General features: G+C 39.4%; 2 protein-coding genes and 1 long non-coding RNA gene across 3 annotated transcripts in view; 1 reads left to right on the top strand and 2 right to left on the bottom strand.

Moving 5' to 3' along the window:
* Positions 1–246: 246 nt before the first annotated feature.
* Positions 247–2,822, bottom strand: LOC101690488 (cytochrome c). The gene is made up of 3 exons (XM_004762520.3): positions 2,666–2,822; positions 1,384–1,560; positions 247–1,274 (listed from the first exon to the last, which is right to left on the bottom strand). The coding sequence occupies exons 2-3, from the start codon at positions 1,550–1,552 to the stop codon at positions 1,126–1,128; spliced, it is 318 nt and encodes a 105-aa protein (XP_004762577.1). The 5' UTR covers positions 1,553–1,560; positions 2,666–2,822; the 3' UTR covers positions 247–1,125.
* Positions 2,823–2,895: 73 nt separating this feature from the next.
* Positions 2,896–22,978, top strand: part of LOC106006845 — a 55,495-nt gene continuing 35,412 nt past the window's right edge. The window contains exon 1 of the long non-coding RNA XR_001181140.2: positions 2,896–3,089. This is a non-coding gene — a long non-coding RNA (uncharacterized LOC106006845). The remainder of the gene's footprint in view (positions 3,090–22,978) is intronic.
* The window catches only part of CUNH7orf31 (chromosome unknown C7orf31 homolog), a 42,072-nt gene continuing 30,707 nt past the window's right edge, over positions 11,614–22,978 (bottom strand). The window contains exons 8-10 of the mRNA XM_004762521.3: positions 16,024–16,198; positions 15,583–15,674; positions 11,614–12,655 (exon numbers count right to left, since the gene is read on the bottom strand). Of these exons, the coding sequence (XP_004762578.1) occupies positions 11,837–12,655; positions 15,583–15,674; positions 16,024–16,198 (1,086 nt within the window). The 3' untranslated portion in view covers positions 11,614–11,836. The remainder of the gene's footprint in view (positions 12,656–15,582; positions 15,675–16,023; positions 16,199–22,978) is intronic.

The following is a 22,978-nucleotide window of genomic DNA, read 5'->3' on the forward strand; positions in this document are numbered from 1 at the left end:
TTATATGCCCCAAAACTATGACTAGAAGCACATTAGTCTATCCACATTTGGCATAAACACTCCAGTGGTCATTCTGGCTGAGGAAACTCTATAAAGATGAATTATTGAAGTGTTGTTCTAGTTCACGGTGTCCTAGGGGACTAAGAAAATACAAGTACTCGAACTAGAAGCACTGCTCCACAAGTACTTGGAACTGTTTCACTCAAAATTTTGGCATCAGTCATTAAATCAAGCACATTAGAAAAATGATTTGTGATTGTTTTTAATTATCTTAAGCCTTATCACATAATTTACACATTTGTGCTGATGATGTATCTCCCATTTTAACCCTTCTAACGAGTTGGCAAAAGGACCATTACCAATCATACATATATGGTATTTCCACAGTTGTCTCTCTGAATAGCTATTTAGAAGACAATCCTGAATTATAACTTAGTCTGACTTAGTAGATAATTCACAAGCCATGTCTGCTGCTATATCCTGTCACACTGAATTTTAAAAGCATCTGACCTTAGATCATCTATAAAATGAGAAGTGTTAAATAACTCTTTATTTAATATTATACATAAACCACACTAAAATGCCTTTCATTAAGCAAAAGGCAACATTTTAGATGCAGGAAATTTTAATTAAATTGGCATAGTTAAGAAAAAAAAAAAGTGGACACTGCCAGCTTATCTTCAACCCTTGCCTGTAACAGGCTAATGAACACAACCTGAAACACAGCTCAATCTTGCTGGTTCTGAGACAGTGAAGGGATTTCCTCAGTATTTAAATATATTAATATAACCAGTTATATAAATCTAAATATAAAACCAATCTCCTATAAGTTTAGAGATGGCATTTACCACCTCTGTGAAAAGTTGAACATTACTAATCAATTCCGATCATATTTTTAAAAGGGGAAAACTGACAGCACTTGCTGAACCAGAATTACTATCAAAGTTCAAAAAGCCGATCATATTCATTTAACCACAAGCCAACCTTATTTATGTCAGGACTGTCCAAAAGAAATATTCTATCAGCCATTCATGATCTGAATTCTGGTGTATGAGATCAATTGAACACATAAAAAAAAGTCATGAAACATTTTTGTTTTGCAATAAATAAGGCAATGGCCAATTATTACTCCTTAGTAGCTTTTTTGAGATAAGCTATCAAGTCTGCTCTTTCCCCTGTCTTCTTAATGCCAGCGAAGATCATTTTTGTCCCAGGGATGTACTTCTTGGGATTCTCCAAATACTCCATCAGTGTCTCCTCTCCCCAGGTGATGCCTAAAAAGGAGGGATGTATTGTTAAATATTTTACACTCCTGATAAAGGATTTACCATTGGTTATATTCATGCAATTTGTGCTTCTGTTATTTACAAACTGCCCCCTTACCTTTATTCTTGTTGGCATCCGTGTAAGAAAATCCAGGGGCCTGACCGGTCTTTCGGCCAAATAAACCATGGAGATTTGGCCCAGTTTTGTGCTTGCCTCCCTTTTCCACGGTATGGCACTGGGCACACTTCTGAACAAAAATCTTCTTGCCCTTCTCAACATCACCCATTTTTAAATCTAAAAATGAAACACTCAATTTATTACTTTTTCCCTCCAGGTAAAAATCCAGTGGAAAGCAATCAGTGGTTACTCCACTGACAATTACTACTGACTGCCAATCTAGGATATAAGAACCAGGATGAATCTCCGAATCTCGTTTTACTCAGTACACTTGCAACAAGACTGTAATACAGAAGCCACTAGTTGGAAGGAGAACTTCCTTAAATACACATCCATGAGTGTTTATGACGGAATTAAACACCAAGTAAGTAAAGTGGGAGCCTAGTTCGAAATGGTTTCAAAAGTTGAGGTCAAGGTCACAAAGAGTCACAAATCTGAGTAAGTTGAAAACCATGATTACATTAAGCCAAAACCACCAAAATTTCAACCTTTAAGTAAGTCTAATTATTCATACTACAAATCGAAGCCACTTCGCTGATTAAGTTAGAATACATTTAAAAAACGTAAGTCGTGCTTGATTCAGGCCGCTCTGGTCACTATTAACTGCCTTACTGTGTAGGTGAGAGGGCAGTGGCGGGCTGCGAGGTCTCCCGGGGACACCCGTCCTCTAGCTCTGGGATCTCAGGAGGTAACCACGAGGTCACCCAATCAGGCCGGTTTCAAGGAGACTGATGAAACCTACCTTCCCGAGATGCCTAGGCAGGTTGAGGGGGAAAGCGGCAGGTGACCCAGAAGAAAAATGACCTCTTTTCGGAGAAGCAACAGTTTTACCCTCCCTGTGAATGTGAGGCGCTACACGCGTCCCTCACATTCCCGCCCTCATCTCGGTTAGTTTTGTTTGTCACTTCCACAGCCCCTCAGCCCGGACTACGAGGGCCTGGGTCTCAGTCGTATTGTACCCAAGTCTCCTCCGGCTTTCACGACCCTGATCGAGTCCATGTCCCCACGTAGTCGGGCTTCCGCCCCATCTCAAGCCGTAACCCATCGGGTGCTGGCTGGCCACAGGCTGGGGTCGTCGTCACTCCCGGGCCTGCCGGCCTCACGTGGGCCTCACCCGCAAAACCCGGGCGCTGGCCTCAGCCTGCCCGCGCACCCTTCAACGTAGTCGCGCGCCCCCGCGCTCGGCTTCCCGCCCGCTGCGGCCTCCGCGCCGCGCGCTCACCGCTCTTTCGTAGCGCGCGAAACGAAGGTGTCCGCTCACAAACCGGACGTCCCGCTCTCTAAACCCAAGGACACGCCGGTCTGCACCTAAGTACCGGTGTTGGTGCAACCGAGCCTTCTCCGTCCCTTCGCGGCAAGACGTGCGGCTGCGCCGCCTGGTACGTGGTGACGTCACCGCGCCTCATTGGCTCCAGTCTCCAGGGTCTACGTCAATGACCCGCGCGTATGCCGGCTAGCAGGGTAGGGTGTGCCGGGCGGGTGTCCTTCTGCTCTCTTGCCGGCAGTTACGACAGGCCATTGGATGTACGACAACGAGGTGGTGCCGGAAGGGCTGACATCACCGTTCTGCCCGAGTGTGCATGCGTGTACCCAAGGGGAGGGTGGAGCGGAGTTGCGTGCTGGACCGAGGGCGTTATCCTGCCAAGGTAACTGCTCTAGTGCTCGCTGACGTAATGTGCTTAGAGGGGAGGTGTTTTGCCTGCCCCGAGGGGAACGCCCTGACTCTGGCGCACGTAGAGATCTTCGGGCTACGGTGCCGTCAGCTGACGACCTTTACCCAATTTCTATCGTGTTTCCACGAAGGGTGCCAACCGCACCCAAAAGGGGTAGCCTGGAACTAAGAATTATTAAGAGTTGGACCAGAGCTCCTGCCGTGTTCTTGTTTCGCCTTCATTCTGATACTTGAAGTCGTGTTTCAAATCTCCCCTTGATGGACGCCCCAGGACTGTGGGATGGGGAAGGTTCTGCAGCTGCGGCAGAAACTGGACTGTAGGTCTGGCCCCACACCTGCCGGCTTCTTTTGTGCCGACAGCCGTCTCTTCCTCGCGTCTGCTGTACGGAACAAGGAGGATGTGTAGGCAACATTAGGAAGAAACATTTTTATGTGATTAGAGAATAGTTGGAAATCTAGAGAGGATTTGCCTCTCATCCTGCCTAGGTTGAATGATGTTCAACTAAGAGAATGCGGTTGGTGTCATATGAGAAATGCAGGTTTGGTACTACAGCTTCCAGTTACACTTTTCCTCCAGAACTAGCTCCCTTTCCAGACATGGTCAGTTCCACTGGCAGGTTTCTTCTTGACTCAATTGTCCCTCTGATTCAGACCCCAAGTCGTGAATGAATTTTTCCTCTTACATTCTAGCGCTGCCTGCATTCAGTCATGTTTACTGAATACATATTATGTACCTGGAGTAAATCATTGAGGACTCTTTCTCTGGTGGAGCTTACGTTCTAGTAATCTTTCTCCTGCCCCCAATTTAAGCAATAGATGTTAGATTGCCTTGCAACCTTTCCAAATTACGGGTACTATGATATCTGCTCCAGACCACCCATCTCTCTGTATAACTGGATTCTTCTTTTTGTTTTCTGTGTCCTGACTTCCAGTTCCCTCCTCTATAATTGCACACACTACTGCTACAAAAGCGGGCTGTGAAACAGCAGAAATCACACTTACTCCAGACCTTCTGTGGCTTTTGGAAGCGACCAAGATAGTGAGCATTTAGGTGTACTGCTGAAGTAGGCTTATTTGACTAACCAAGTATTTAAAAGACCAAGCTTAGCAACACCTTGAAAATTTACCCTGTACTTTGGAAACCAAGTACTGGTGTACTCACCCATTTCCCTCCGAGAAATATGTGTGGTCTTTAAATAGGTATAGTTCTATCAAAATATGTTGTGTTAGTTATATCAGAAGTTGCTAGTCTTTTTTTCACAGAGGAGTGGACTCATGGGAAGTATCATTGTGCTGATACTGCAGATCATGTAGATGTAATATTAAGTCACTTGACCAAGTGAATTGATTGACATCATTTAAAATTTATTCCCATGAAGGGGAGAATAGAAAACAGAAGTTTTTAATACTTTTAATTAAGAACATTGTGGATAGAGTCTTGTTATTGAGAGTAATGGGAAGATGAGGAAAGAGAAAACAGCAAAAGTAAATAATTGGCACATTCCTTTACTAAAGCAGATACCATAAATTATGTTTTATAATATCTGTGTATTCAAGTTGGAAAAGACAGATAGTACTTACAGTTTACTCAAGATACCTGAGAGAATTAGTTGAGAACAATAATATTCTGTTTTTTATTCTATGTCATGTCTTTTCCACCTACCTCTATCTTATCCAATACGTTTGATAGTGGCTGGTAAGGAGTATAGCTATCATAAAACAAATGCCTTTGATTTTGTTTTTCCTTCCACCAACATACTGGATGCCATATTTTTATTTTATTTATTTATTTTTAAAGATTTTATTTATTTATTTGACAGAAATCACAAGTAGATGGAGAGGCAGGCAGAGAGAGAGAGGGAAGCAGGCTCCCTGCTGAGCAGAGAGCCCGATGCGGGACTCGATCCCAGGACCCTGAGATCATGACCAGAGCCGAAGGCAGTGACTTAACCCACTGAGCCACCCAGGCGCCCCATGGATGCCATATTTTTAAAGACCCTTCTGATGAAAAAGATCTAATAAGATACCTTTCCCCCAGATCAGAACATTTAACAAAGTCACATAAAAGAAGGAGAAATCGGATTGGAGGCAGGGGTGATGTGGGGAACAAGAACTGAAAATGAACATGGCATGTTTAAGCTGACTTTAGGGCCATCCTGGGGACTTTTGCTGAAGTAAAAGAACTTTAGGCTTTAACAGCAGCTCAGCAGAATGAAGGTAAACCTCATAAAAGGTAAGAGTAAGGGGGTGAGGAGGTAGGCTTGGCTGAGACCCCAGCATAATGCTGAAACACTTGAATCCAAAGGATAAATTATAGTCTGTTAACCAGCAAAGGGAAGATCCAGGTTAGTCTTGTTAGTCTTGTTTGGCTTGGCCCGAGATGATGTAAGGAAGAACTGACGTTCTTTGGGTTCGAAGCAATTGGCCAACAAAGAATTCTTGAGACGTCTTTGATGCAAAAAGGTGGTTTTAGTAAAACACGTGGGCAGAACCTGTGGGCAGGAAGAGTTGCACTGGGGTCATGAGGAGTGGTCCATTATATACTGTAAAGTTGGGAGGGGTTTAGGGAATAGCATAAGTCTCTAAGGAATTTGGAAGCAAGGTTTCCAGGACTTTGAGGGGGCTAGCTATTGTTGGGAAAGGTCATTTATTACTGTTAATAAAACCTTAGTCATAAAGCCCTTCAGATTTATATCAGTGGGCCTATGCTTGGGGCAGGGGTGCTTGCCAACACGCATCTTGGGGGGTTTAGAGAATAAGTAAATTTCTTTTCTTTCTTTATTTATTTCAAGATTTTATTTCTTTGACAGAGAGAGAGACAGCATGAGAGGGAACACAAGCACGGGGAGTGGGAGAGGGAGAAGTAGAAGCTGGCTTCCTGCTGAGCAGGGAGCCCGATGTGATGATGTGATGCAAGTGTTGATCCCAGGACCCTGGGACCTTGACCTGAGCCACCCAGGCGCCCAGAGATAAAGGAAATTTCTAAAGGATTTTTTATATGTTAAGTAGATTTACAGGATTGGGGGGGCGGTGGGAAGAGGAAGTCTTTTGCCCTTAGCAAAGTATTAATATCGATGCAGTTGAGTCCGTAGAGGACGTCACTCTGCCAATTTCAAGGACTTGTCAATAGGCTGTAGGTAGTAAGGAAATTTAATAATTTTTCTTCTTTGTTTCCCACATCATTAGGTACTGGGTGGAAGGAAAAAGTATTCCCTGAGAATTCATAACTGCAGGTCAGCCCTCATGCAGTTTTAGGGTTTGATTTTACTCTACCCACATGGTCTGGGAAATCTCTAGCTGAAAAGTTAACACAGTAGTTCTGGATGAGCAGTGTGTTCTGGTGTCTGGCAGAAGCAAACATAAATCTGCAAAGGAGTATTTTAACCCAGGCTCTCAGGATTCCCATTCTCAGTGGGAATCCTGAGAGCCTGGGTTCTTAGGCTTAAGAAATGCCAAGCATAAGATTATCATGAAAAACAACAAAGAGCAAAATTACACCCACAAAGGGCGGTAGGAGTCGGAATTCTTAGATATCATTGCAGAAGTAAAAATATGACCAAGAAAGAGAAGTGTCCTCACTTTACTATATTACAAAAATAAACTTGTTCATTATTGAGTAAGCACAATGTAGTGCTTGTATATAGGTAGCTCACAAGAAACTACCCAATCAGAATAAAATCTCACAATTTATACAGTTAAATTATAATGCCTTTATGCCATGCTGTTTTTAGCTAGCATGTAACAAACATGAGGCTTTAAGATCAATAGTAGCCTGTTTGCTTTTGGCAGCACAATTACTGCTTGTTATTTGGATTAATTGTAACCAGTTTTCTGTAGGAGGACTTGTCATCACAGTTTGTGGCTAGATCCTTCTTGGTTGAGTTTTTTTTTTTTTTTTTCCCAGTCTTTCACCCTAAGTTCACTCAGGAATTGATGATTTGTTTAATTAGTTATCCTCATCCAAAAGAATAATAAAATTTATTTTCTGAAAGAACAAGTAGTTTTACCTACGTTAAGGTCCTAAAGGTGAAGAAGCTCTATACCGCAAGGTATCAAGCCCAGACCTCTCAGAGAGTCTTACATTCTTAAAGGCTAGAGTGAGGACTCCGGCCATTTTGATTTTCACAGGAAAAACTTAGAAGGGGGAAACAAGAGAAATGGTGTCATTTTCCTTTATAAACAGAAAATTTTTATTTACCTTTTGAATGTATAATATGAAATGATATTTAAAACATTTAGACAAAGTAGAAAACAGAAGTGTTTGCAATGAACAAGAGACTATCAAAAACAACCAGGCAGTTTTTTGTTTTTGTTTTTTTTAAGGATTTTATTTGACAGAGAAAGAGTACAAGCAGGAGGAGCAGTAGGAAGAGGGAGAAGCAGGCTCCCCTGAGTGAGCTTGATGCGGGGCTCCATCCCAGGACTCTGGGATCATGACGCGAGCAAAAGGCAGAACCTTAACCCATTGAGTCACCCAGGCACCCCAACCAGGCAGATTTTTTAAAAAGCCAAAGCTAACTTGTAGAAATAAAAATTATGACCATTGAATTAAACTGCATATAGTATGATAAGCAGACATTTATTATCTTACAGTTCCTGTAGAAGCAGCTTAGCTGAGTTTTGGTTCTGGCTGTGTTTGTAGTCGAACTGTTGAACAGAGATATAGCTATCTGAGGTGTCAAATAGGACTGGATTTTGTAGTCGAACTGTTGAACAGAGATATAGCTATCTGAGGTGTCAAATAGGACTGGAGAATCCAAGTCTCTCTGCCTACTTGTTATCTCTGTCAAATAAATAAATGAAATCTTAAAAAAGAAAGAAAGAAAGAAAGAACTCAGTTTGCACAGCAGATCCCTGAAATTGGTGGGCTTGACTTCCTGGCAAATTGCTGCATTTTTCCACTTTTCTATTCAGGACCACTAAATGCTGAGATATAGATGCATACCAAAATAAAAGCATTCGTTGTGTTCTAAAGTGTTTTTTTTTTTTTAAACTTATTGTTTGTGTAAACTACTTTTTGAGGCAGCAGCTTTCAAGTCTGAAAAGGAAGTGATGTTTCCATTAATCTTTTTCTGGGGGAAACCTTCATTCTATAAGATCAGTGCTCTAACCCCTGAGCTATGGAGGCTTCCCCTGGGGGAAACCTTAATTCTAAAGATTTAACATCCTCTAAGTAAAGTTTAACATAGCAATATTCCATAAGCAGCCTTTTTATTGTCAGACCATTTTAATATAGTAGAAGGTATACATTAATATTTAAAAATATATGTATACATAACAACTACAGCATATAAATCCAAAAAAACATTGTACACTGGTCATGTATGACAGATTTAAACCACTTGTAGGGAATGTAATGGTTTGGGTTTCAGTGAGGTTTTCTATGTTGGGGTTTTAATGTCAGCTCTCTCCAGTACAAACCTTCTTTTTGGTATCTGTGAGTTTTGGAAATGTTTTTATGTCATAAATGTTTCATCTTTTGTTGGGTAACAAGGTGGGGATGCATAGGTAGATAGCAAGCTTTGTTCTTAATCTTGTATTCTGAATGTTTGTCCTTTGTTAGATATGTGGTGTACAAAATATTTTCTTCCAATTTGTAGCATAGCTTTTCATCCTCTTAACAGGCTCTTTTATACAGCAAAATTTCTAAGTTTTGATGAAGTCCCCTTCATCAGTTCTTTCTTTTATGTATCACATTTTTGGTGTCAAGTCTAAGAATTTATGTCTGAATAGAGCACATCTAACAAATATTTTCTCTGTAAGGCGCATCCCAGACTTCTTGCACTTAGGGATATTAGATAGCACTTCAGCACTGAACTTGGGGACTGTCTTAAACAGCAAAATTACCAAAAAAAATACAAAAGTGTGAAAAACGTGGCATGAAGTAGAGCGTGAAAAGGACGTTTTTATTTATTTATTTATTTATTATTTTTTTTTTAAAGATTTTATTTATTTATTTGACAGAGAGAGATCACAAGTAGGCAGAGAGGCAGGCAGAGAGAGAGAGAGAGGAGGAAGCCGACTCCCTGCTGAGCAGAGAGCCCGATGCAGGACTCGATCCCAGGACCCTGAGATCATGACCTGAGCCGAAGGCAGCAGCCTCACTCACTGAGCCACCCAGGCTCCCGAAAAGGACGTTTTAAATATGAGAACTAAAATAAGAGAATAAGAGGGCAGTGTTCAACCTCAGCTGTGAATTCTTTCTGTCCTGGAGAGTTGATGTATGTCAGTTTTCTGGTAGCCTGGTGTGGAAGGAGGCTGTACCTGTCAGCACTGAGGAGTTGGTATTTATAAGAACATTGTGCTGGTTATTTTCTTCTTATCTGTCTACATCCATTTTCCACCATTCTTTGCCTTAGTACAGTGAAATCAAAGGATACATCACATGCACCTCCTTACTCTCTGGGTTCTGGTTGGGTTTATCAGCAGGAGGCACTGTAACACTGGACTTGACCTCTCCTAAAGGACTGGGAGTAGTACGATTTCCTAAACCTTTCCTAAACCTTTTGAGCCTGTGTAAATCAGGCTGTTTTCCCCAATGCCAGTTCATAGTTCTTAGTATCTTCAGCCAGTTAGAATCTATCTTTCATTTACCTCCTTTCCAGAATGTTCCTAATGTCTTGGCTCTATTCCCTCTACTGACCAGGCTGGTTTATACTTCTTTGTGTAGGATAAAACGAACAAAAAAATACAGTAAAAAAAACGAAATAATTTGCCATAGTTTTAACATGCTATTTGGAGTAAGAAAGAATAGATGCATGGATTCAATATATCTTAATCTGGAAGTCTCCATAAATATTTATCAAAGTTGAGCTTATGATGAGCATACTTGGAGGATAGGTATTCGCTGTCACCTAGTGAGGCCTTAACAACCAGAGAGTTAGGAGTAGGTCTGACATCCTCTTAGGAGTATTGAGGAGTTAGGGCTATGGGCATTCACTCTACCCACCTCTATGCAGGAGTGACACAGCCTTCTCTCTTCACACATACCCACATAGAGGTGGGTAGAGTGAATGCCCATAGTCCTAATGTAGCTCTGTGTGCCTGCAATCAAGGGGAAAATGTGTAATTAAACCCCCCAATTCCCATACTGCAGAGTCCCATTTTCCAGAGTTTTTCAGAATTGTAGTCTGATAATAACCTGTATGATAAAAAGATCAAATTAATTTGAGAAATGTGTATATCCCTCCCTTCCCCTGACGTTCCCAGATATGTTTCATATTAAAGTCTGTGGAGAATTCTGTGATTAGTAATGTGATGGTTTTGTTGCCCTTAGTTTTCTCCAATATTATTTTTATCACATAGCTTTTTGCATCCCATAATACCTAATATAACAAGGGCTCTAAAATTGAGATTGAAAAAAAATTTCATAATTTTGGTCCAGAATAGTTTTAAAGGAGGTGTAATTAAATGACATGGTCAGGAAACATAAAAAATAAATGAAATCTCAACAAAACACTCCTTAGAAATTCCTTATGAACTCTTCTTGATAAACTATGTCTAAAATAAGCCTTTTGGCACATTAAATGAGTTGACTTGCATTTGAGGGTTAGCCAAACTCTTGGTAGACCCCTTCCAAAAATATATGGCTTTAGAGTAATTGCTATCAAGCCGTCTGCTATGATGTATATGTTTATGTCCCCCTAAAATTCATATGTTAAAATCCTAACTCCTAAAGTTTATTAGGAGGTAGGACCTTTGGGAGGTGATTATTTCATGAAGGTGGATCCTTCATGAATAGGGTTAGTGCCCTTGCAAAAGAGGCCCTGGAGAGATCCCTTGCCCCTTCCACCTTGTGAAGTTACAGGGAGAAGATGGCCATCAGTGAGGAAGCAGGCACCAAATCTGCCAGTGCTATGACCTTGGACTTCCACCCTCTAGAACTGTGAGAAGTAAGTGTTGTTGGTAAGACGTCTAGTTTATGGAATTTTATTTTAGCAGCCCAAATAGACTAAGACACCATCCTTTCTTGCCACAATTAGAACTAACCAGTTACTAATTAAAGCCATTGTTAGATTTTCATAATAAAATCAATTTTTTTCCCTGCATAAAAGAAATAATTATGTTTCTCTGTCAGGGAGCTAAAGGAAAAGAAACATCTAGCTTTGAATGTGTGCATGCAAAGCATTTTCGGTTTCATTTTTTCTACCAACTTATTTTGTCCACATGTTTACTTAAAAAAAAAAAACCAGGGCCCATATATTTAATTTATTAAGTTAATGTAATTTATAGAGCTGTCTCGCAATTAACTGGGCATTTGAGTTTTGTCTTTTGTATTTGGTGTTATTTTGTACAAATATTTACAGAAGGGGACAGGGTTCACATTTATTAAGGTACTATAGTTGTATAGACATCTGTCAGTTACCGGGCATAGAAATTTCAACTACTCATTTTTGTAAAACAGTGAGGTAAATTTTGTCATACACATTGATTTTCAAGATTTTGGAAAATTTCCTTGGAGTATAATTTGAAAATGAGATTAAAGACTTTACATTTTTCTCATTCTAATATTTTATTGAAATTGTTAAACTTTTCAAGAATTAAGAACACCTCCTTTTCTGGGTTCCTCTGACCAGATCCTAACTTAAGTTCCTGAAAACATAAACTTCATTAGCAAGATCATTATGGCTCTTCTAGAAAACAGAATCCAACAACATGAAGAACTGTTATAGTTTTACTTTCCTTGCAAGAAGCTGGGTTTCAAAGGAAGGGATGAATATCTCAATTGTAGAAATAATAGGAATTATGGCCATAGAATTGGTGTTTCATCCCTGAATGCTCCTTATCCCTGAGATCTTTATGGTCTTGTAGAATTGATTTATGGAAACGTTTTTGTGCACCAGTTTTTGAAAAATTATTCTTAAGCTCCAGCAGGTCAGTCTGAGGCTTGGCCACTCCAGCTTTAGGAATCCAACCCAGAATGGGTCTTGTTTCTTCATCGTTTTCTATGTCCAAGGACAACTGTTCTTCTCGCTTACTTAAAAAATGTTCTAAATCTAAAGCTTCCAAGTCTGGTTTACTTTCTAAAATACTAGGCTTATTAAGGCTAACAGAGTTTTGACACATATTACACTGGTCACGTATGACAGATTTAAACCGCTCATATGGAATATAATGGTTTGGGTTACAGTAAGGTATATGTTGGGGTTTTAATGCCAGCTGTCTCCAGTACAAATCTTCTATCTTTTTAGTATCTGTGATTTTTGGAAATGTTTTTATGTCACAAATGTTAGCCAGATCTTTTGTTGGGTAACTAGGTGGGGATGCATAGGCAGATAGCAGTTGTTCTTGCTTAATCTTGTCTTCAATTTCCTGTTTTTTATGGGTGGCTCCCGGCAGTGTATTATCACGAAGTGCCATCATTTCTGTAGAACTGGGTATAAAGGTATGAAAAGTACACAAAACTCTAGGGGTACAATCTGGACAGGAAGGTGGTTTTTGCTGGACAGTAGCCTCTAGAGGACGTCGGTTCTGAATCAGTCGAGCAGTTCGTCCTTCCAAGGGCCTTGGAGGTTTTAAAACAGGATGGAATTTTTCTTGCTGTAGTGGTGGGATAAAAAGGAGGAAATCAGTTAATAAATCTGGCATTGTAAGTTTATCACTACAAGTGGCAGGTCAAATTCGTACCCATTTTCACTGAGTAAACACGGGATGGGTGTAGGAGTGCATATTGCAATGTTTATTTATTTATTTATAGACATTGATATTTATGCCATAATAAACACATGTTTTTCTCTTCTACTCATATGGAAAGGGGATAGATATTTTTACTTGGCTATAGAAAAACTCCTCTATGTAGGAAGTCTTTTCTTTCAAACTTTTAGAGATATTGAAGGGATCTCAGGAGCAAGACTTCTGCCGTCCTGAACAGATGATGGTAACAGTTATGTGCAGTTTTTAAAATCTCAGTGAAAGCTTTCTTTATTTGGCCAGCCCAGCCGTTCTTAAACCTTGGTTGAATCAGAATCAGCTTTAGAGCTGGGAGAAAAATGAGATTCCTAAGCTTGATCCTCTGAGATTGTGATTCAGAGGTTCTGCAGTAGGGCTCAGGAATCTGCTTTTTTAACAAGCATCTTGGGTGAATGCTGAGGCCAGTGATGTGCTGTGCTTAGAAAAACACCCATCTGTGGGGAGCTTGTCATGTCTGTGCTTTTTGAGATGTTTTACAAATATTGTGAAGTCTGTCTGGTAACTGCAAAAGTAGTGTGGGTATTTAAAAGGTTATTCATAGATGTCTGTGGTGGGGGGACAGGAGGAAGAGGGAGGAGTTGATGAAGAAGGGGCAGGTGGAAACTTCCTGGGATGATAGTAATGTTCATTATATCCGTAAGTGGTTGGGTTACAAAAATATGTGCATTTGTCAGAACTCATTGAATGTATGCTTAAAATTTGTGCAATTTCATTGAATGTGTACTTGCCTTAAAAGAAAAACTGCAACAAATTGAGCTCTGTTTAATTGTATGCATGCTGAGTATTTAAGGCTGAAGTAGCCTGTTGTCTGCAATTTACTCTGACATGTGTAAAACATAATAAAGTGTATTGATGGATGGTTGGAGGGATAGAAAGATGGGTAGATTATGTGATAAAAGAAGTATGGTAAAATGCTAATGGTAGAATCTAGATGGTGGGTAGATCAATGTTAACTGCAAAATTATTTAAACTTTCCATATGTTTGAAAATTTTAATGACAGTATATTGAAGAAAAATTTAAAAAGAATGGATGGGGGCGCCTGGGTGGCTCAGTGGGTTAAGCCGCTGCCTTTGGCTCAGGTCGTGATCTCAGGGTCCTGGGATCGAGTCCTGCATCGGGCTCTCTGCTCAGCAGGGAGCCTGCTTCCCTTCCTCTCTCTCTGCCTGCCTCTCCGTCTACTTGTGATTTCTCTCTGTCAAATAAATAAATAAAATCTTAAAAAAAAAAAAAAAGAATGGATGGATGGTGAGGATGGAATTGATAGCAGAGATAATACAAACGAGAATGGTGACAAACTGTATTTTGGATTTAGAAAACAAAATGGATTTAGGAGTGTCTTCTTGGATCCTAATTTGCTTGGAGTTGGAGGAATTTCCATGTTATTAACAGATCTGTTATAACCTTTAGGCTATCAGGTTTGAGTAGATACTATGAAGAAAAAAGAAACTCCAGCTCTTTGAAATACTGTGTTAAATTTTGATAAGGTAAAAGTCTAAGTTGTATCATATCCTACTTTACAGTGTCCTTTTATGCAAAAAGCAGTTTTAGTATCTGTATTTCATTCTACTACAACAAAATATTCTAACACTTTGTACCACTACAACATGCATTCCCAGAGTGTTGTCTTTTAGAAACCAGCAAGACTCACTAAAACTTACTTTTAAACTAACTATTTTAGGCATATTTTATCTTGTTATTAATAAAAATTTAGTTGATGATTTATTGCAGAATAATTTTGCATATAATATACTTGACAACCATCCTTTGTATAATTATATGTGTATTTTTTGGTAAACATGATAAAGCTGCTTTCCTATAGGGTCAAATCTGTGGAAATCTGGACAGCTGCTAAACATGCTTGACAATGTCAGTGTATGTATAGTGTTTTCTATATAGTGTTTTCTATATAGCAAATATTAGAGAATATTTGCTGCAAGTATAACATAAAGGAAAAAACCCTTCGGTGAATGATAAAGCACAGTTTGTGTAACCACTTCAGGTGTTTCAGTTTTATCACCTTGGGAAATAAGCTAATGTAAAATAAATGAGTTCAGTCTAAAAAGAGTTCATACTGAAATATCTTATAATTACTTTTTATGGATCTTTCCACAGTTTATATCTTTGAAAATACTAATTTTGTTTTAAAAACTTTGTAGCTTTATAGGATAAAATATAGGCCCTAAATAAAACAACATATGTGTATACTATTACATCATTATATTTCAAGTAAATCAACAGATGTTAATTTCTGTTACTAAGGGTTTGATCATTTCTTTCAGGTCATTTCACATAACTGATTAAAAAATTTGTATTAATATTGGCAGAGAATTTATTGCTTTCAATTTTAATTCAGCAAACTAATTATTGTGGATATTAGGAAGAGGCCCTATCTCTTCAAAAGCAGTGATACTGTACAAGATACAAAAATATATAAAGATGCATGGAATTTATTAAGAATCGCATTAAAGGGTAAGCATTTGTAAACTGACTCCTTTGTAAATTTTAGAAGAATAGTATAGTAGAAAATCTGTTTAAAAAAAGAAAACATAAATCACCAGCGCTGTGAATAGGAAAAGAAACCTTGCCTGTTTTTGAAATAGTGGACAAGGGTATTCAAACTGGTTCAACTCAATTCAGAATTAACTTCTAAGATGAGTTAAATTTTCCCTTTTGCTAACTTGGTCACCACGACTCATGAAGTAAAGAAAAAGTGGTAGGAGCCTAACACCTGGGTACTTTCACCCTAAATAACTGAGAGTTGACTGCAATTACTTACAGGCTCTGGGTCAAATCCTATCTGTCCAGTTAACTCTGCTACCTCCTTTTCATGGTAATCATCCAGTTCAAGGGGGTTCATGGGCCCCAGACCTTAATGAAAACATCACATCTTATTACATTGTTAAGAGTAAATGAAAGATGACACTTAAATGACCTTTTATAGAAAAACTTACCCATTTCCCTTTGTAATATAATTAAAACAAATAAATTAAAATGAATTTTACCTCCCAGTTTCTCACTAAGAGAAGCTTACCACCCACCCTAACTTCTTTTAGTACTTTGATTAAGAAACAGGGAAAAACACTAGAAGATATAAGCTATATAGATATAAGAAGATATCATTTATTTATGTTTTAAATCTGTCACTATATAAGATATAACAACATTTCTCAAATATTCTAATTTTGTTATTTTTACTTGGATTAAAGTAAACCCATACCTGTAAAATCATGAGTGTACGAAGTGATCCAATGGGACCTCTCAAGATTTCTTTGTATGTTGGCTTCTCTTAGAGAGCTAATAGGGTCCCACGAATTTAAAGTAGTGTTAGGAGCGAAGGTTTTAGGAGGTTTTGGGTAGAATATAGGCTTGTTTTTCTCAACGCATTTAGGAAACTAGAACATGAACATAAGAGTTTATCATCATTAATGTTACCTAGTAGAATAAGGGCTGATTGACCATGTCAGTAGGAAGGAGGGTAAAGGAAATTCTAAGCTGAAATCAGATATTGTTTCTTTCCTTCATTAGTTACTAACGTTCTTCAACTTAACCATATTTAGAGTTAAATACAATATTTTATCAAAGGAATGGTGAGGTCTTTTCTGAAAGGTTTTTTTTTTTTTTTTTTTTTTTTTTTTTTTTGCTTTAGCAGGGACTCTGTCTGATAATGTACATTGGAGAAATGTCCCTGGGAATACTCTATCTCCAGTAACATTTTGTTAGAGATATAAAGGCTCTGAGGTATCCCTTTGGCTAAATACAGCCAAAGTTGTGCGCCTCCTACTTCCTTTTCCTTGCCTGAAATGGCACCATTTGATATATTAATTTTTTTTTTTTTTAAGAGAACAGGAGGCAGGGAAGAGGAAAGAGAGAAAGAATCTTAAGCAGACTCCACGCCCAGCTCGACACTGCTCATTCAACCTGAGCCTAAATCAAGAGTCTGATGCTTAACCAACTGAGTCCCATTTTATTGATTTCTGATGAAGTTTAAGTCACTCAAATTCAAATAAAAATTTTTATTCTGTTGACATAACTGTTTACTATGGATTTTATTTTGTATTTTCAAAAGGAGGTATAAAAGTAAATGACTGAGTTTCATTGTAGTCTTTTTGGCTGTTTAGAAATTCACTTTTTCTCAGATTGATAACACTCAATAATATTTACTGAGTACCTATATGGGCAAGGTAGTTGCAGGGAACAAGGATGGATCAGAAACAAGTCATCCAGGAATATTGACTAGAGGGGAGATAAGGCATGGACATAAATGACTATAAGATGAAAAGTAACTCTTGGTTATAAAAGAGGTTAAGAAAGAATTATTTGTTAAAAAAAAAAAGTAAGAATTATTTGTAAATTCAGAGGAGGAAGAGATTGATTCCAGCTGAACAGGGAAGTAGGGCTGGGAGCAGAGAAGGGACACAAGAGACCATGTTATGTTATATTACAGAAATAGGCCTTAAAGGACATGCAGAGATGGGGAGGCCCAAGGAATAGTAAGAGCAAAGGTATGGATGGTGGTGGAAGTATTGAATTAACTTTCTTGAACACTATGCATTTGTCCTGACAGTCAGGCCCACCCTTACCATTTGCAGGTCTTAGGGCTAGATTATAGTGAGAGCCCACATTCCATCAGTCTAATTTAATTTATAAATTAAGCAAATAAGCTGCTAAAGAAATAAAATGTGTTTCATCCTTCTACCTTGACAAAATACCTTCATGACAACTTGGAAGACCACGTTCAAATTTAGACTTCTTCAACTATCCTAATTCTGTATTGGGATATGGTAGTTCAGAAAGAGCTAGTTGGTGGCCCTTGGCCTCAGCATCTCTTACGGCTTTCTTCCTGCCCCCAATTCCATCTCAAATGATGAAGTGTCTTGAATATAAGGGTACCCGGGCCCTAGGTTCAAGCTCCATTATGCCTTTTACCTCTGCTTCCAGCAAAGAGCCACCACTTGGCCACCCCTTTGAGCTAGAGGTATATACTAGCTTAGAAGCAGTGTCAACCCCGGGAGGATGGACCTGAGGAAGAGGCCCCCACGAAGGCCCTAGTACTGGGGTCAGTGCCATTTTGTCAAGGATTTCTTCAGTCCAACATCAGGCTGGGGTGGGAGACTGGGGAACATGGGCTCTTAATAGATAGATCCCCTTGTACCCACAAATATTCTGTGCCATAGGGAGGGGTACAGCCAGAGGAAGGCTAGGGCTGGGCCGAAAGGCATGGAGCCTTCTAAAGTTCTGGATCTAAGGATGATGCTGATTATAGCAAGCTTTTGAAGTTGGAATGATTCCCATTTTCCATATATGGAATAGTCATGGTAAAAGGCACTTGACAGAAGACTGTTTCAAGTATTAAGTAATCACCTCTATAAATCTTTTTAACAAATATGTGGCTTGTCTATTCTTTGTTCTCTCTCTCTCTCTTTTAAAATATTTTATTTATTTATTTGACAAAGAGAGAGAGCACAGCATGGGGAGCTGCAAGCAGAGGAAGAAGGAGAAGCAGACCCCCACAGAGCACGGAGTCCGACATGGGGCTCCATCCTAGGACCCTGGGATCATGACCTGAGCTGAAGGCAGACACTTAACGACTGAGCCACCCAGCTGCCCCATTCTTTGTTCTCTTGGTCATGATTTGCAAAGGCAACTTAGAAATCAGGACTTTTAAAAAAAAAATATTGTTCCAAGGGGCTGGATTAACCCTGTGTCTTAATCTAATTTAAAGAACTGTAATGATCTACTGAAATACAGGCAAGGGTACAGAGGAAGAAAGGAGGGGATGTGAGATTTTATTGGAGCCCGTGGTGTCTTGGAAAGAGTTTAAAGAGTCAGGAATAGGGACACCTAGATGGCTCAGTCAGTTAAGTGTCTGCCTTTGGTTCAGGTCTTGGTTCAAGTCCCACATCCAGCTCCTTGGACAGTGGGGAGCTTGCTTTTCCCTCTGTCTACCACTACCCCTGCTTGTACACTCTCTCTCTGACAAATAAAATCTTAAAAAAAAAAAAAAAAGAGGAATATTTGAGAGTGGAGAGCTGGCCGATTTTCGGTATGTTAAGGCAATGGTATATGGTATTCTGAGAGGATGGTGAGGGGGGGCTGCTGGTGATCATCCATCCACTCGATAGGAATTTGTTGATCCAATGTCCTATTCACAGGGTGACGTTTGTGTTTGATACGCAAGACAAGTACAAAAGCAGGAAGGAATTCCGGTTCCCGAGATATTATATAGCTAGGCAGATACTCCAGTCTACAAAGGAGTGGTGTCATTTGTTTTAACTGAGGAATACATTTTCAGAGGAGTGGTGCCATATAAATTGTAGTTACATTCCCTGGTAGCCCATAAAGTCTATGTAACTCATAAGTCGCCTAATAAACATTTGCTGAATACCTGGTACATGCACAGCTATATGCAGGCATCTAAGGGTCTGTGATAAGGACCAAAACTCCATAAGTTGCCATAGAATAACAGAAATTAATACTATTACAATACATTAAAAAACCCAAGAAATTAAATATCGTTTTTTGTTCTTAGTCTTAAATGATGGCACTTAATCAGGTTTAATAGGGGGAATAAGAACAGGTTTATTTTGGAGACCACTCTGCCCTTTGGAGAGCTTAGTACGGATATCCTGGCTCCTTAGTGGATCATGCTTCACTTAATTCTTTTATATCAGCATCATTTTACATTAAGTTGTGATTAGAAATTATTTCATTTATATACGAAATGAATAGAGAACACAAAAGAGAGTGCGTGTGTAAATAAGAGATGAGAGACTGGCAGAGATACTTTCCTTTGGTAACTAGCTAGGACTTGGGAAGAGAGAGATGAAGGGAGAAGAGGTTGCACAATAGGAGGAAAGTCTGCCTGTGATGGAGGAGAAAGAGTGGAGGGGCAAGACCATAAATGGGGAAGCCTGCAGGGTAGAGAAGAGAGAGCCTACCAGTTTATGTCCCATTCTGGATGCGTTAGCTGTTGCTGGAGATGAGCAGGTGGGAGGGTGGGGCCCAGGGTCCAGGTGGTGATGGGAAGGTGAACTGTGGGCAGCCAGTTATTTGATGACACATCTTTAAAGGAGGAACCTGTGTCCTTGCCAAATCTATTGTGGTTATTTGAGGATGAGTGTGGATTATGGGTGTTCTTGTGGAGAGACAGAACTGTCCTAGGAATAAGGAATGTAACTTTAGGAGGGGAATGGGCACTTCAGATTAGAAAAACAGCAGGTAGTTCAAGCAGGAAACCACAATCCTCTGTAGGGGTGATAGGAGTGGATGCTCTTTCCAAGAGAAGCCAAAGGTCTTTCCAAATATTTACAGTTAAGGAAAATTGGATAGCAGGCTCAGTTAGGCTTTGAAAACAGTTTGTTGATTAGAGAGGTTTATGGCACTTGACCTCCGTGGTTATTATATCTCATCATACTGTAAAGATCATTACAAGGGGCAACTGGGTGACTCGGTTGGTTAAGTGTCTGACTCTTAATTTTGGCTCAGGTCATGATCTCAGGGTCATGAGCTTGAGCCCCTATGTTGGGCTCTGAGCTGAGTCTGGAGCAGAAGGCAACTTTAACCCTAAGCTTTCTGTCTACTAATAGTGCTGAGTGCTCTTACATGCATTTCATTCTCAAGACAACCCTACAAGGTAGAGTGCATTACAATTGCTATTTTATCTATGAGGAAACTGAGGTGGTAAAGAGTTAAATGTATTATTCAGGGCCATACAACTGATACATTTTAGAGCCAGGAGCTGTGCCACTTTAAAATGTATACTCTTTACCAAATGTTACACATGTTGTCTTATTGGCTTGGATAGAAACACTAAAATATGGCTTCTGCGGTTTTCTGTTCTATAGCCAGGAGATACATTTTGGAATGACTTAAGTTACTCATGTCCTTACCCCTCCCTCCCACCCTCAGGGAATGACGATTATAATTACGTCATCAGTTATGATGTGAGTAGAGTACAGCCTGAGAATTGGGATTTCTAAAAGCACCTCAGGTAATTCTAATGTGCAGCCAAGGTTGAGCACCACTGTTCGAGCAATAGGAAAGGTAAATACTCTAAAAATATTCTCCTTTAACAAAAATAGAACATTGCAGATAAAGTTGACCACTTCCACCGGTGAAGTGGTGAAAGGCAGGGGAGGACAAGTATAGGTATTATCGTAAAGGGGGAAAAATGAGTCATGAGATACTCCCATCAAGCTCAGTATTAATTTTATTTTTATTTTTTCATCCAGCAAAGTGCAAAACTTGATTAGAATTAGGGATAAACCAGAAAAATAATTGAGAAGTTGACGAGATTAGAATAGATTAAGAAAAGATTAATCATTGGAAGAAGAGTCAGATAAATCAGTCAAAAATATTTATATACAAAGTGCTATGGGAAATATACATATTATAAAATATTCCATTTTTAAAGAGCTTGTAACTTAGTTGAAATATAAAATACATGTGAAAAATTACTGGTTACTATAAGTGTTACATAGGGGCACCTGGGTGGCTCGGTGGGTGAGCCTCTGCCTTCGGCTCAGGTCGTGATCCCAGGGTCCTGGGATTGAGCCCCCCATCGGGCTTTCTGCTCAGCAGGGAGCCTGCTTCCTCCTCACCCACCCTCTGCCTGCCTCTCTGCCTACTTGTGATCTCTGTTGAATAAATACATAAAATATTTAATAAAAAAATAAGTGTTATAGAAAGAAGAAGAGAAATCATTTCTATTGGAGTAATAATGCTTATAAATTATAGCACTTTCTATTTTCCAAAATGCTTTTATATCGTTCATATCCTCATATCCTGTGAAGTTTATAGGACAGATTTTACTGAAATCATATAGGTACATTTTACTAGTGAAAGCTCAGAGAAGAGAAACAATATTTCTTACATCACCAAGAGAACAAATGGCAGAAATCGGAATAACTAGAACACAGGTCTGCTGATTTGGTTCACTTTTTGATGTGCAGCAGAAACAATAAGAGTTGCACTGAGCCCTGAGGAATGAGCAAGTCTGAGATAGGTCAAGGGGCCCTGAAAGGAGAGCACTCCAGGAGTGGGTCATGACCATCCACCTGTTCAGGGACCGGGAGCTGAGCCAGGCTGTAGGAAGGAAGGCAGGCCAGACTCTGAAGGGTCTTTGGAGCTCCGTTAAAGCCTTGGGATTTACACTTAAGTAAAGTGGAGCTAGTCAAGAATGTTGCAAAGGGGCAAGATTTGGGGACAGCAGCGTTTTCCTGAGCAGGATTAAGGGAGGGAGATTGAAAGAAAGAACTGAACCACAGAGCTGGAGACTTGGGCTATTACGTGTAATGACAGAATAGTCTCAAGAATAACTTCTATTTCTAGGTTACTTTGATATACAGCTTGCATGGAAGAATGAAAGAGGTCCAGTAATATAGATGATTCTTTAAGGATTTTTCTTGATGTACAACTTTACAAAGAACAGACACGAAATTGCTTCCTTCAGAGGTGACTGTGTGACACCGCAGGGACCACACTCCAGCCTGCCACAGTCATCGCCTCAAATAAAATTCAAATGTTTCTAGCCTTGTATAATTATTTCTTGCCCACCTCATGGATTCTTAGGTGCAAGACGATGATATATGGAGAATGCTTGGCACTGCCTCTCACAAACTAACTGGTCAATGTCAGCTCTTATAATTTTCAAATGTGTAGATCTTTTCCTTCAGGATTTAAAATTTTTTCTTTCTATCTACCTGGAGTCTTGGTACAGAGGATAAGAGCAAAGACTGGAGTCTGACAAGCTTGAGTTCTATGATTATAAGATATCCACAAACTCTCTGAGCCACAGAAATGGGAATAAGTTTTGGAGTTCATGTAAGGGCTAAGTGATATATTGTATCCAAAGTGCTTAGTGTGTAGCAATTTCTCAATGCACAGTGGCCATTGTTTTACTTTTGATTCTATACAAATATAGTGCTTGGAACAATAAATTGTAAATCTTCCTGAAAAATTTTCATTTACTCTGTATATTTGGAGTTACTTAATATACGGTGAATTATAAGAATAGAGTTGGGGAGTACACAGTGAGTGAAATGCAGCCCTCCACCCTCTTTCAGTGGGGAACCTTTTTTTGTAATCATGGAAATATATAACTGCCCAAAGTATATGAAATCAGCTAAGAAAATAAAGGATGTGTATCATGGTCAAAATCTCGAGTTTTTTAA

This window comes from Mustela putorius, unplaced genomic scaffold (genome assembly GCF_011764305.1).
Source record: "Mustela putorius furo isolate JIRA1106 unplaced genomic scaffold, ASM1176430v1.1 tig00003845_pilon_pilon_pilon, whole genome shotgun sequence".
NCBI classification, from domain to species: domain Eukaryota; kingdom Metazoa; phylum Chordata; class Mammalia; order Carnivora; family Mustelidae; genus Mustela; species Mustela putorius.

Excerpts from the sequence above, each read along its gene's own strand:
- LOC101690488 (XM_004762520.3), bottom strand. The coding sequence starts at position 1,552 with ATGGGTGATGTTGAGAAGGGCAAGAAGATTTTTGTTCAGAAGTGTGCC. Across the intron at positions 1,275-1,383 it reads GGATGCCAACAAGAATAAAG|GCATCACCTGGGGAGAGGAG; the intron begins GTAAGGGGGCAG and ends CCTCCTTTTTAG.